Below are 13042 nucleotides of genomic sequence, written 5' to 3' on the forward strand. Positions count from 1 at the left end.
GCATTCTTCATAACACAGTCTCAAGAAGACACAAACACTTACTGAATACACACACACACACAACACAGCTAATGGAGTTCTATCAACTTTTCCTTGCTATCTTTGGGTCTCCCTTCCTCCACAGCACAATCTCCTGTTGGGGAAGAGGGCAATATTAACGGCAAGCAAGGAACAGTTTCTAGTTACTAGTACATTATTCTTGTAATTAAGTTTTCCTCAAGTGGCTATATTATAGTTAAACAAGCATGAAAGTATGTACTATGAATGTTGTAATCCGGCATGTTGACACATCTTTATTACAATAAAATCATTTCACACAAATAAACCAAACATAAAAATAATTGAAGAAAAATAGACACATCACACATATGCACATGACACTAAATGTCCTTAAGGCTCAGAGTCCAATTGTTTGATGTGGTGTAGCACAGTGTCCATGGAGGGTCTGTCCTGAGGGGAGTGAGAGACACAGGAGGTGATGAGTGGGTGGAGCTCCCACCATACACCTTCCATACTCGATAGCAGACGATAAAACAGTTCAGATTTCGGAAATGTTCGGGTCACCACTTCACAAGCAAGCACTCCAAAACTGTACACATCAATCTTTGTCGTCTGTTGTGGTGGTGGTTGAGATGATGAAGGTGGATGAGGATAGGCCTCAGGGGCAGTGTACAGGATAGCACCTTCTCCAGGAGTAGTGGCATCTCGAGCTAGGTTAGCTGATCCAAAGTCAGAGAGTTTGGCAAGCCATTTGTTGTTGGGTAGAGAGAGAAGGAGGACATTAGCAGAGCTCACATCTCTGTGGATGATGGGTTCCCTCTGTCGGTGGAGATAAACCAGAGCTGAGGAAATGTCTCCAAAGATCCTTCGCTTGTTGGGACCAACACGATTGTCCTGGTAGGCAGAACGTAGAGAGGTATCCAGGAGCTCTGTGACAATCATGGGACCTGTTTGCTGGTTGACGATGGCAGCAACAAAGAGGACAAGGTTGGGGTGGCGAATCTGAGCCATGGTGCGAATCTCACGACGAATTCGATCCATCGTAGTCTGTCGTAGGATTTCAGGATACACTCGTTTGACGGCCACCGTTGTTCCTCTAAAGGTTCCCTTGGCAACGTAGCCCCAGGCCCCTCGGCCAAGAATCTCGTCCTCTCTAATAGACACCTCCTCTGGAGACACCTGCCAGAACTCCACCTCCTGAGGGTGGCTGCTACGATTGGTGGCTGAGAGAGAGGCCACTCTTCGTTGGAGGACGTCCACTTGTCCTCTGAGGGTCCCTATCTGCTGTTGGTTCTCTGTGTCAGATCGTTGTCGTTGGTTGATGGAAAGTGTTAGTTGTTGCTGTAGTCGAGTGTTTTCTTGGCCTTTTTCTGACACCAACAGTTGAAGTTGTTGATTGTCTGAGCGTGATTGTGTGAGCTCTTCATTAGCTCTTGTTAGTTGTTGTTGAAGCTGACCATTTTCCCAACGCAAGGTTGAAGTGACATCGTCTTGTGACTTAGTTGATCCAAACCCTAGCAACCTTGCAAACAATGACCGTTCTTTAGGTCTTGCATCCTGTGCCATTGCCACTCCCATCTCTCTCAGCCTCCTCTCTGAGTCAGGGTTGCACCTGGACACTGTGGGGGAGTGAACACATGTGACTACACATACACTGTACTAGTAATAGCTTACCAGTGCAAATCTCTGCCTTGCACCGTCCACACACGTCCACGACCCCCCACATAGGTGTGTCCAGGGGGTAATCCTTCACACGTGCAGACCCTCTCCACACATCATTCACAAACCAGTGGACCTCCTTCTCCAGCGTCAGCAACATTCCTAAGGAATCACCCACACTCAAATCTAGAGTGCGGAAACCCAGATCAGAGAGTTTCTTGTTCTTGTATTGGAGATCAGTGGAGTGTGTACTCAGTAAATGCTTGTGATTTGTTTGCCAGTACAAATATGTTAACTGTGTCAGTGTCGAGTCCTCCGGGTTCTCTCCAGTGAAGCCAATATTCTGTGTCAGAGTTATACATGAACTAGTTTATAATTACCCCGTGTGTAGCAGGGGTAGAGTAATTGGTGTGTGTGTGTGTGTGTGTGTGTGTGTGTGTGTGTGTGTGTGTGTGTGTGTGTGTGTGTGTGTGTGTGTGTGTGTGTGGACACAAAAATGAGCGGTTTGAGCAAACTAGACACTTTCATGGATTCTTTTAACTGCTAATGAGACAGTGGTTGAAACGTGATCTTCGAAGGCAAAAAACACACACATTTGTTTTAAGGCTAAAAGTTGCATTATAGCCTAGTAGGGTAGTTATGTTGTGCTCTAATCAATCTAATCGTTGCTTTATAGATATAGATATTAAGGTCCTTACGGTAAAGCAACGCACGGGGGTAAATCATAGATAGTAGAGGAGAGGGATTGGAAACGGGATCACGTGAGCTTATGCTTGCCATGTGAGGCCTCTGGGACAGTGCGTTCAGCAACCAATAGACACCTTGAGGTGTGATTTTACTGGTTTTAAGGTCAAGAGAAGCTTTTGAAAAGAAGCAAATGAGAGGATACAAGGTAAGTAAATGTATGAATAGCCCTAAAATTTGTCTTGAGGCATGGCTAGGTACAAAATGAAACATTATTACTAGCTAGAAGTCATGTTCACTCTTGGTAGCACACAAAATTTGAAGATTTTACAACACTTAGCTTCTTCTTTTTATTTGTGGGGTAAGAACTGACATATGAATTGCATCTATTGTAAATGAATGGTTACAGTAGTAGTACAAGATGTTATTTTATTGCTTCAGCTATATATTGGAAGTGGGGATATCATACTTCTTGAGTTATTGACCGATTTGTTGATTTCCACTAGCCATCTTTGCGGGGTAGCATCTCCATAACTAAGCTGAGTTTATATTCGAAACTCGGAAATATTAAAGATCAATGTCCATATTATTGCTTCCAATCCATTAGATTTTGAAAATCACTATTCATGCTCTGATTTTGTCACCGCAGTGTCGATGTGTGGCAAGAACTTGGACTGATAAATCACTGGAAGAACATTGATAATTCATGTATAATTATGTTTAGATCATGCTTATACCTTATATTGATTGTTCATTGTTGTCTATGCATGATCATAAGCTTGCTTTAAGCTTTTAGTTTAGCATAAACTGCCATTAGTGCACAAAAAGTTTATTGCAAGCTCAGCACTTCAAGTTGCATATGGTCGCGGCTATAATTGAGGTTGTAGCAAGGACGGTCCGTGTGAAATAGTGCTAATTGCCTGTGTTTCCAATCCCCTTCCTCTACTATCTATGGGTAAATGCTCTATGAGCATCTTTATAGATGAGATATTTTGACTGTGATCAACAGCCAAGCAATGCACACACCAAATGAGCTCTCACCATTTTACCAACGAAACAGTGCCCCCTCTCTGTCATAGTGACCTTGAGCATCTGTCCAACAACCACTGGCTTACTGGTGAACACTATACCATAGCCGTAGCTCTCAGTCCTAGTGGCTACTGTGTTACTCTCTGTTAGCTCAACATTCTTCCCCTTGTTCCTATGGAAGGTAACGGGAGAGCTGCTCCATTCCACTCCACCCATCATCACTTGTAGCCATCTTGCACCACTAGCCCCGCCCCCGCATTGCATGTTTACACATAACGCCCCCTTATTGTAATATTCACAAACAAACACACAACACAGCTAGTACAGTCCTATCAGCTAAGCTGTTGAGTAATGTCATTGGCTATTATTCAACTATGATATTCAGATTTGCAAAGTGTCCCTAAATGTCTAGATCGTCGTCTGGATCTGATTCGTCGAAATCGTCCGCTTCATCAGGCTGATAGAATATCTCTCCCTTCCCAAGTGATATGTGTGGGCGGGTGTCAGATGTGATGTGTGGGTGGGTGTGAGCTGTGATGTGTGGGCGTGTATAGGGGAGGACCACGTTGGCTCGATCATGTTTCTCCTTGGCTGTCAGAGTGAGATCAAAGGTCAGGTTGGCCGTGGGATCTGCTGCCTGTGAGGGTGTTGTGTGAGTAGTGGAGAGTGTGGAGTGTGTGTGGGGCCTGTGCAGGGACGAGGAGAGAGTAGAATAGTCGGCAGATATTGTGAAAGATTCCACCTGCAAGAAAAGAGGAAAAAGAAATGAATCGTTTAGACACACATTTTTCTTACGTAGGTAGTACCTGTTTAGATATTTTTCCTGATTTTCTCCTATGGTATACAGAGCAAAGGTAGTCTGTAAGAGGGGGTGGTGTTTGCATTGAGACGACTGTGGAGGTCACATGACTGAGCTGAGAGATCACATGATCCTCGTGCAGGTCGGCATGAACCAGTGATAACACTAACAAGCAATGATGACCTACAGAGAAGTAATGGCGATACTGTCCATAGACGACTGACCCAGCTCTTACCTAGGCCATGGAGTAGCCTGGATACACTCGATGCAGACTGTGTCAGTAGTAGCATTGAGAGACAGTCAAACACAACCACTCCCCTCACATCGTCCACACTCCTCACATCTTCCACACTCCTCACACCTTCCACATCTCCCACACAGCTTTGCACTGTTAGTCCATGCAAACAACGCTTGCTAGTATGGGAAGCCCCTGTTGTTGTAGTGGTAGTGATGTCATCATCATGGTCCCAGCCGAGTGGATCAGTGTAGTAATCATGATAGAATAGCCTGGAAGGAATGTGCAATAGGAGCATTCAGGGATGTGCCCACACCGGTCACCTCTGTAGACAAAAATAACCACCTCTTAGGCTACTTTACTACATAAAAGAGGCAATTTTGCGTGTCGCATTGAAATTTAAGATTTACATTGTATAATAGCCAACACTTGGGCACATCATTGACTGTATTGTACATAAAAATTGCAGCCGTAATTATGTATGTACCTGTATGCTAGCTAATGCTTACTGTTTCCCAGTAGAGCAGTGTTCCCAGTCTTGCCTGCCACTCTCCAACAGAAACAGATGAACTGGTGACTGCTGAGAGTATCTGTGCACCAGGGACTTGAGTAATGGTCGCCCACTCACTTCAACACAGTCTGAGAGAAAATAAAAACAGAATGCTCAAAGAAGAATTGTTTTTTGGCAATCTCAAAATTGATGGATTTTAACCATAAATGTATTGAGCACAGAGCCATCAAAATTTAAGTTAGTTAGTTAGTTAGTAATACGTACAAAATGCGTTTAACACACTCTAGACTCAAGTGACGGGCTCTCACATGCATAGGGTTGTATACACTATCAGAGTCAAACAGTGTAATCGTACCAACACTGGCAAAAAGTCCATGTAATTAGTGTCTGAGGACTTTAATACACTCAGACGAAACGTACTGCATCCTTATGTCACTCACCTTGAATGATGACACTGTCTGTGAGCTCAGATCCTCCCCTCAGGGCCTCCAGCAAGCTACTCTCTTTAGCAGCCATGCCACGTGGGTAGGCATTATAATTATGGTAAAGGTCTATTATCAAGGTCAATATTTTGAGGTCAAAGTTCACTAAAAACCTCCACAAGCCACGCCCCTTAAAAAAGAGGGGCGGGGCTTGCGGTACTAAAAGTACAAGACGAAGACAAAGAAACACAGTAACACAGCGTGTACCTTGTTAGTGTACAGAGACTCCATTATTACTGACAGAAAAGGCTTACTCGTGTTCTGCTTAGAGGGCTTTCATCAAAGGATTCGTTTTCTTATTGAAGACCACCATAATACGTCGTACATCCTGCTGCTTGCCCAATTAATTAAGAGCTTTGTGACCTCACAGCCCATCATACCATGCATTCTGGAGATCTGGTGGAGTTGGACGAGTCTGGTCTCTCAGAGCAGGAGAAGGAGAAGCTGAAGATTGTAATGGATAGGGCCAAGGTATGCTCTCTAACAGACTAACATAAAATACTCAGTACTATACTGTAGTACTCTAGCTATTCTTATAGTATAACATTTCTACTCCGAAACAGATGAACAATTTTTATTCAAGGCCCCTTTAATTATTGACAATGTACGATTTTTTAATTTGTTTCTTTTCTGCTCAGCAATTTGATAAGACAACAGCAGAGATGTTGGCCACACCCCCTAAGGGTATGCTGTTCAAGTGGACCAATGCTTTCAAGGGCTGGCAGTCGCGATGGTTCTCCATCAATCAGCAAGAGGGGGTGCTCCACTACTATATGGTGTGTGTGGTGTGGGCGTGTGTGTACGAGGGGGCGGTATGCATGGTGATGAGTTATTCTAATGCTATTATATATTATTATTATTGTGGGTTTCCACTTTTTCTTTATTGGCTGCTTTCATTAGATTCACTTCTAAGCTTTCACGCATTGTGTCAATGTACAGTGTACGTGTGTTCACACTGTTTCCATACACAGCCTTTGATTGTGTATGTACACTCTTAGTGATAATAAAGTTAAGTAATCAATAAAATTAGCAATTAGCAACTGTTAACTGGTCAGCTGTCCTTCAATTAGGGCCTGCTATTGCCCCAGGCCACCACCTAACCACCTCTGTATTTATCACTTGTGTTCACAGAGTGAGGATAGACAGAAGCAACCACCAAGAGGGTCACTACAACTCTGGGTGAGGTTATAGCCAGTCAACTTGTCTATTCTATTCTATTCTCTACATTTTGTTGTACTGATTTACAGATGTAGTATGTCACAAGTTTACGACAACAGGATACCATATTACTAGAATATTTTGCTGGTGAAAAATCTTTGCGAATAAGTCAAATCAGCAGAAAATTTGACCCTTTGCGATCTAGCTATTGTGTTCTGGCAAGGATCGTGTGTATTTACTAGTTTAGGTTTTGCGGATTTTATTGTTGCGAATTGGTCAACCATCGCAAAGTTTGCGTATGTTTGATGCTCACAAAACATTCTAGTAATACGGTGTATTAATCACATTATTCATCCTACCCCCACCCCCCAGGGAGCGATGGTTGCCCCCAGTGAAGAGGACTCCCAGACCTTCACAGTGAGCGGCACTAACGGGGACGTTTACAAACTGAGGGCGGCTGATTCTCGAGAGAGGCAGCACTGGGTCACTCGTATGAGGAGACAAGTGGAGCTATGCAGTAGCAAAGCCAACAAAGAAGTGAGTCAATTCATGACAGGCTCTAACAAGGTTCTTAATATGTACAGTGCTCCATAAGTATTGTTATGCTATTCCAGACTATAATAAGTGGATGATTTTTCAGAATCAGGCCTGTTTTCATAGCTAACTAGTCCATAACTGCTTGTGTTGGGAAAAGGGTTTCCCTGGTAAAAATACGGTCTATTTTGTTTAAGTATGGAAGCAAAGCTGTTTGGTTGTTTCCACTGTATTTATAGTGCCCATACACCCCATCCACTCACACAGGCCTGGACGCAACCATCACAGACGCTCTCCACAGCTCCACCAGACTCACACATCTCTTCCGCCTCCGCCATCATACCACCCACACGATCACAACGTACAAGAATTGCCACCAGTATTCGATCTCGTCCCAAAGCCCCGTCCAGGAAACCGAGAGAAGAACTAGACCCTGGCTTCCCTGGTGGAGATGCTATGGCGGAGGCTTTCTCACGACTGCAAACATACCAGCAAAACATGGAAATGCAGATTGATGTGAGGAGTAGCTACTGTATAGTGTGCAATCATGCTTGTTAGCGTTACTGTGTGGTGTGTATGTGTCATCGTGTCGTTGTTTATTCCTCCAGTCATGTGTGGTGTTATGTATCATCATGTCGTTGTTTATTCCTCCAGTCATGTGTGGTGTGTATGTATCATCGTGTCGTTGTTTATTCCTCCAGTCATGTGTGGTGTTATGTATCATCATGTCGTTGTTTATTCCTCCAGTCATGTGTGGTGTGTATGTATCATCATGTCGTTGTTTATTCCTCCAGTCTTATGCCACACAGTCTGGAATTAACCCTCTAGACACGGTGAGAGTTTAGATACATGTACCATTATCCATCATTCCACAACTTCTCCTCTAAATACCCCCCCCCCCCCCCCCCACTAGGGAGAAACACTTTTCTAACTACCCTATTCCCAAATTCTCGAGGCAGTTAGCCGTGTGGTAAAGGGGCATGACACCTCTTGTATCTAAAATTCTTTTATATGGAGCAAGGCCAAAGACATTGCCTCACAATGTACGCCTCCTCCCCCCCCCCACTCTAGAATGTTCTCCTCCTGAGAGCCTCGTCTAAAGCTGCCGTGTCCACTGTCAGAGATTGTCTCACTCTCCTCAAGGCCAACTATTCGGACCCCGACCAAATATCAACACACAGGTGAAGCACAAAGCTATACATGCATGTATGTAGACCATTTAAGAGTAACTTTTTCAGCTGCCATAACTTGAGTTCCGTGAGTTCAATTTCAATAATTTTATGATTTTCTGAAAGCTTAGAAAGATACCTTTCAAATGGTATCATCAAAGTTCGTATTTGGGAGATGAAATAATTCGGTAATTTTTGCCAAATACCATGGACATTCCCATAGTCCAAGTCCGAAAAATGACAAATTACAGCCCCAACAAAATGTTGGATGTAAACACATCATTTGAAAGGTCTCTTTCTAAGCTTTCAGAAAATTGTAAAAAATTTTAACATTGGATCAACGGTACTCAAGTTAATGGCTGTTGAAAGATCTTCAACTACACCCCCTCTTTATACTGTCAGTATATTATAGGTTGTTGTAATACAGTCCGATTGCTGTTATTTAGACACTAGTTGATAAGATCTACATGGGAAGTACATGGAAAGTACATGGGAAAAGTGCCTCAGAGCAGGTATACTATCAGACTTAGTATACCTGCAAATTTACTTAGTATACCTAGTATTCCGTTGTCAGTATTGTAGTCAAGCAGTGTGCGCATGCGCACTAGTATCTAAATGAGTTAGACACTATTTTGTCGGTGTCCATGTGATTTAGAAGCCCTCAGCCACTTTAGTACCCTCGCTACGCTCGGGATACTAAATCAATGCCTTTGGGCTTCTAAATCCCATAGACACCTCCAAAACAGTGTCTAACTATTATATATAGGCTATTCTATAAATGCTTATGTTCATCACTACCCTCCACACACACACACACACACAACCGCCCACCACACACTTACACAGTGGAGACGTGGAGACCATGAGACGCAACTCTATCACAAGCTCTCCGGCTCGTATGAACAATCTCTCAGCTCACGGATCAACACGAAGTCTAGGAAGCAAGTCTTTAACCTCTAACCCTTAGCAACCCTTAGCAACCGTTACTCAATTGTGCGTGTCAATAATAATATAATTAGTCTGTGTTCTCTTTAATTAGTGTTCATTAATTAAACGTTGTAATTTGCTCTCTGATGTCATATTGAGTCATTGTCTGGTTACAAAAAAATGTAGACAAGTGATTGAATTGTGTGATCATAAAATGTAGCGTCTGAGTGTCAGTGAGTGTGGTTATACTGTAGAGAAATAGCTTTGAGTTTGTACGCTAGCAGTTAATGAGTTGTGTGAGAATAGAGCGGCTTTCCCTCGATACGCCTGCACCATCTTAACCCTCCGACTATCCCTGTGTGTGTGTGTGTGTGGGTGGAGGGGGTGGGGGTTAGGGAGTGTGTGTGTGTGTGGGGATGTATAAAGCCATCATAATTATAACTAACAGTAGAGTACAAAGGCCCATTACTGAAAGCTTACAGGAAGCCATACAGGATGTTGGACTTACATCACTTCCTGTTTTTTGAGGGCTAATCTTCTCCTGTACTTGAACATCACCACGACGATAACGAGGACGAGAATTACACACAAAAACAAGGCCAACAAACCCACTCCAATAATAGCGTGGTCGTATATATTTAGTCTCTGCGTAGGTGTCGTTCTGTCTACCACCGTATCCGTTGCTAGGGTGGTTGCTATGCTCGTTGATGTGATTAAGTCTTGAGTGGTACTTATTTCGTTCGTATTATCAGAAGTGTTATCTTGTGAGGGAGTGGTGAATGGGAAGGTCTCGTCTCCACTACCACTCGGTGTGGGGGCGTTAGTGACAGGTATGGGGGCGTTGGTGACAGGTGTGGGGGCGTTGATGACGAGTGTGGGAGTTGGGAGGGGTGTGGGCGTGGTAGTGACAGGTGTGAGACAACGTTCTTCGCACTGTTGCAAATTTTTAAAGCTGTTAATGTCACCGCTTGGCTCACAGTTGAATGAGTGATAACCCTCACACGTGCCAGATGAAATATTGTAGGAATAACGAGTCGTGGGGAACATAGGACTACACCCATCAATATCATCCCAGTTGTGAAAACAAGCATCTGTGTGTGTGGTGTGGGTGGTGTGTGTGTGTGGGTGTGTAGTGGGTGGAAACAATTTGCTATGGCACTATCTTTACACCACATTACAGTAACCACTAGCTGTCCTTTATTGACTTCCCACTACATGACCTCGTTCATAACAGTACAGTTCTAGGTTACCATGTTGATATCAGTCATATCCTTAGTTTGTTTACCTAGCTAGCTGACTTCATTATAAGAGTTCCTATGTAAGAGAGATACATGCCTGACATAGCGTGGTGATGCAGAGTGTACATGCATGAGCAAAACAAGCTCAGAAATGCACTGAATAAAAATCAAGTTTCAAACTTTAAGTCGATATGTTACTGTACACTGTCTTGGCTTTCAATACCCCCCCCCCACACACACACACCACACACACACACACACACACACACACACACACACACACACACACACACACACACACACACACACACACACACACACACACACACACACACACGTAATTTTCTTTTAATTAAACCAGGCTGTTAGGATGGCATAGCTGAAATGATTGTGAATTAAAATTAAATCGCTTAATAATTATTTATTTGTGGGCACAGACAAAGCTCTTACAACTCACCTCTGTTCACAGGAGGAGGAGGAGTGGTAGAAACTGTTGCCACTATAGAAAAAAAAGGCCATGATAAAAATGAGCAATAATTATGACTGTGTAGGCATGGTAGATGATCTAAGAGGGGACCAGGTGTACCTATTACCACAAGACCACGGTGGTAAGATCTGACACCTCTCATCGTGGGGACAGGATACAGATAGCACTGGACAAGGGTTACCTCAATCAAGTGTGTGTTTAACAGAGTGTGTGTGCCTATCAACACGAAATATGCTGTGGTAGCTCCCAACAAATTAGCAAATTAGTGTGGCAATTAGATCCTGACCATCAAAAGAACCAAAAATAGATCATTCCCATACAAAACCACATCTACCTCTCACCTACCTAACGCCTTATACTACAAATGTACAGCACTTCACATCTAACAGGCTCTTAAAAACAACGCTATGAATCAACAAAGAGATCTAGATTCAGGAAAGACAACACTGCCATGGATATGAGCTCAGATTTGTTATTCCGTACACTGGGAGGAAGCCTTTAATGTTGTGAGAGAAGCCACAGTACAGTGTAAACCATATCAGAGATTGGGGATGCTCTTATTATAATACAACCACCCCTAATTGCATGCATCTGCTGATATCAGCCAGGGCTAGAGAGGGGGGCTGCAGGGGGGCTAGTGGGGGGGGGGGGCTGGCAGTATAGGATGGCTATAGGATGGCGTAGAATGCAATCAATATTAATCATAACAGCAATACTAATAATTTTCTCGCACAATACTATTTAATGAGCCGTGAAATTATAGTTAGCTATTCATTATTGGGTAGTTAGTGTGCTTGGCATGAAAATTGCTGTCAAGAACCATTCCATCCTTTGAACAACTAATTGGAGAATTAGTAGCACATGGTATATCATGGTTACCAGTGATACCATTGTTTGCGTCAATCACAAACTGCCAATTCAATGAAAAGGTGGTGTCCAGTATCATAATTATAACAGCTTTATGTAACCAGCTGTAATAGTTTCAAAACATGAGCTAATGAGGATGATATACGCATACACACAGACACTTGACTAGGATCCATAATCATGATGGGAAACAATCCATCTTTCCTGTTGCAGCCATGATCAAGTTACTATCTACCATTGGACGGACCTGGACCTGGACCTAACCACTCCATGCAAAACCACTCCATGCAATAAAGTGCACCAGGCCATTATGAGGTCCCCCCCTCTCCCTGCCAACGGATGTCCTTACAGACTACAAACAGCCAAACAGAGATATTTTGGCCGAGAAATATTGTTGGGTCAAATTCTAAATTCTTAGGCACATAAGTCTTGTTCAAAGCAAATTAATAGAGTGGAAAAAATTATACTTTTAATAATTATAATTACAGAAATCTCTCACCTCTCATACAAGTGCTCTGACAGTCCTCGAGATATGTGAAGCTGTTCAAACCATCGCCATTAGCAGGAGGTGAACACAGATCCAGCTCACAGTCTCCATTATATCTGTTATAGCTATACCGCACGTTGAGGGCGAACTCACAATCAACATCGGCATAACAACGCTCCGGTAGGGAATCAGATCCTTGGGACAGTGCACACTGAATTATCGAGAAAAATATACAAAACACAAGGAGTGGCTGCAGTCTGGATAATTTGCAATGCAGGTTTGGAAGGAGATGAAATCGTTTGACTCTTTTATAGGTCCTTTCTTTGTATGAGTGATCTTGTTGGGAGCTAGCTTGCAGTGTACAACAGATGCAGTCTCTTTGAGAGTCGACTTCAGTTGATGTCGTGCAAGCCACTTCCAAGGACGAGAACTGTAGACCACTGCAGGATGTCGTATGCATATGCATATTAGATCTACTAGTTTAATACTGAGGCATAAGAAAGCAAAAGACTTTGCATCAGCTCTATCGTGTCAGTAGTCTAGCCTGGCCTAATTATATTAGCCTATCAGACATGCTAGACACTAGAGGAACCAAGCCACAGATTACAGTCAGACAGTCAGACACATACCATCCATTGCAGTCTCTCTGTCCGTCCCCTCCACTGGAGTCTACCTCTGACCACAGTACAGTAGAGTCAGCCATTGATTCTCTTCAGTATACTACTTACTATCTGCTGGGAACTACAGAAAACTTCAGTTTTATGTATCACTCATTT

At 43.2% G+C, this 13042-nt stretch overlaps 4 protein-coding genes and 1 long non-coding RNA gene across 5 annotated transcripts; 2 read left to right on the forward strand and 3 right to left on the reverse strand.

Annotated features, from left to right (window-relative positions):
• Positions 1–273: 273 nt before the first annotated feature.
• LOC135333501 (probable serine/threonine-protein kinase DDB_G0271682) lies at positions 274–3656 on the reverse strand. The gene is made up of 3 exons (XM_064528476.1): positions 3385–3656; positions 1675–2002; positions 274–1619 (listed from the first exon to the last, which is right to left on the reverse strand). Exons 1-3 carry the CDS (start codon positions 3634–3636, stop codon positions 391–393), a joined length of 1809 nt encoding a protein of 602 aa, XP_064384546.1. The 5' UTR covers positions 3637–3656; the 3' UTR covers positions 274–390.
• On the forward strand, positions 2385–3093 carry LOC135333513 (uncharacterized). The gene is made up of 2 exons (XR_010393944.1): positions 2385–2551; positions 2993–3093. It is a non-coding gene; the product is annotated as an uncharacterized LOC135333513 (long non-coding RNA).
• Positions 3638–5530, reverse strand: LOC135333507 (elongator complex protein 5-like). Its single transcript, XM_064528483.1, has 5 exons — positions 5358–5530; positions 4916–5045; positions 4407–4678; positions 4179–4354; positions 3638–4114 (listed from the first exon to the last, which is right to left on the reverse strand). The coding sequence occupies exons 1-5, from the start codon at positions 5431–5433 to the stop codon at positions 3773–3775; spliced, it is 996 nt and encodes a 331-aa protein (XP_064384553.1). The 5' UTR covers positions 5434–5530; the 3' UTR covers positions 3638–3772.
• A 34-nt stretch (positions 5531–5564) lies between these two features.
• On the forward strand, positions 5565–9386 carry LOC135333509 (oxysterol-binding protein-related protein 11-like). The gene is made up of 9 exons (XM_064528484.1): positions 5565–5713; positions 5770–5870; positions 6038–6175; positions 6531–6578; positions 6930–7094; positions 7359–7607; positions 7886–7924; positions 8163–8272; positions 9107–9386. The coding sequence occupies exons 2-9, from the start codon at positions 5781–5783 to the stop codon at positions 9225–9227; spliced, it is 960 nt and encodes a 319-aa protein (XP_064384554.1). The 5' UTR covers positions 5565–5713; positions 5770–5780; the 3' UTR covers positions 9228–9386.
• On the reverse strand, positions 9317–13038 carry LOC135333504 (uncharacterized). Its single transcript, XM_064528480.1, has 5 exons — positions 12896–13038; positions 12279–12706; positions 10883–10924; positions 9696–10278; positions 9317–9542 (listed from the first exon to the last, which is right to left on the reverse strand). The coding sequence occupies exons 1-5, from the start codon at positions 12967–12969 to the stop codon at positions 9431–9433; spliced, it is 1239 nt and encodes a 412-aa protein (XP_064384550.1). The 5' UTR covers positions 12970–13038; the 3' UTR covers positions 9317–9430.
• Positions 13039–13042: the final 4 nt, after the last annotated feature.

Source organism: Halichondria panicea, chromosome 3, assembly GCF_963675165.1.
Source record: "Halichondria panicea chromosome 3, odHalPani1.1, whole genome shotgun sequence".
NCBI lineage: Eukaryota > Metazoa > Porifera > Demospongiae > Suberitida > Halichondriidae > Halichondria > Halichondria panicea.

Coding starts and splice junctions, on each gene's coding strand:
- LOC135333501 (XM_064528476.1), bottom strand. CDS start 3,636: ATGCAATGCGGGGGCGGGGCTAGTGGTGCAAGATGGCTACAAGTGATG. Junction 2,003..3,384: donor ACTGTTTCGTTGGTAAAATG/GTGAGAGCTCAT, acceptor ACTCTGACACAG/AATATTGGCTTCACTGGAGA. Junction 1,620..1,674: donor CAAGGCAGAGATTTGCACTG/GTAAGCTATTAC, acceptor ACTCCCCCACAG/TGTCCAGGTGCAACCCTGAC.
- LOC135333507 (XM_064528483.1), bottom strand. CDS start 5,433: ATGGCTGCTAAAGAGAGTAGCTTGCTGGAGGCCCTGAGGGGAGGATCT. Junction 4,679..4,915: donor CACTGCTCTACTGGGAAACA/GTAAGCATTAGC, acceptor CATTCCTTCCAG/GCTATTCTATCATGATTACT. Junction 4,115..4,178: donor CAGGAAAAATATCTAAACAG/GTACTACCTACG, acceptor CTTTTCTTGCAG/GTGGAATCTTTCACAATATC.
- LOC135333509 (XM_064528484.1), top strand. CDS start 5,781: ATGCATTCTGGAGATCTGGTGGAGTTGGACGAGTCTGGTCTCTCAGAG. Junction 7,095..7,358: donor GTAGCAAAGCCAACAAAGAA/GTGAGTCAATTC, acceptor CCACTCACACAG/GCCTGGACGCAACCATCACA. Junction 7,925..8,162: donor GAATTAACCCTCTAGACACG/GTGAGAGTTTAG, acceptor CCCCCACTCTAG/AATGTTCTCCTCCTGAGAGC.
- LOC135333504 (XM_064528480.1), bottom strand. CDS start 12,969: ATGGCTGACTCTACTGTACTGTGGTCAGAGGTAGACTCCAGTGGAGGG. Junction 12,707..12,895: donor CAGAGAGACTGCAATGGATG/GTATGTGTCTGA, acceptor GACATCCTGCAG/TGGTCTACAGTTCTCGTCCT. Junction 10,279..10,882: donor TCCTCCTCCTGTGAACAGAG/GTGAGTTGTAAG, acceptor CCACACACACAG/ATGCTTGTTTTCACAACTGG.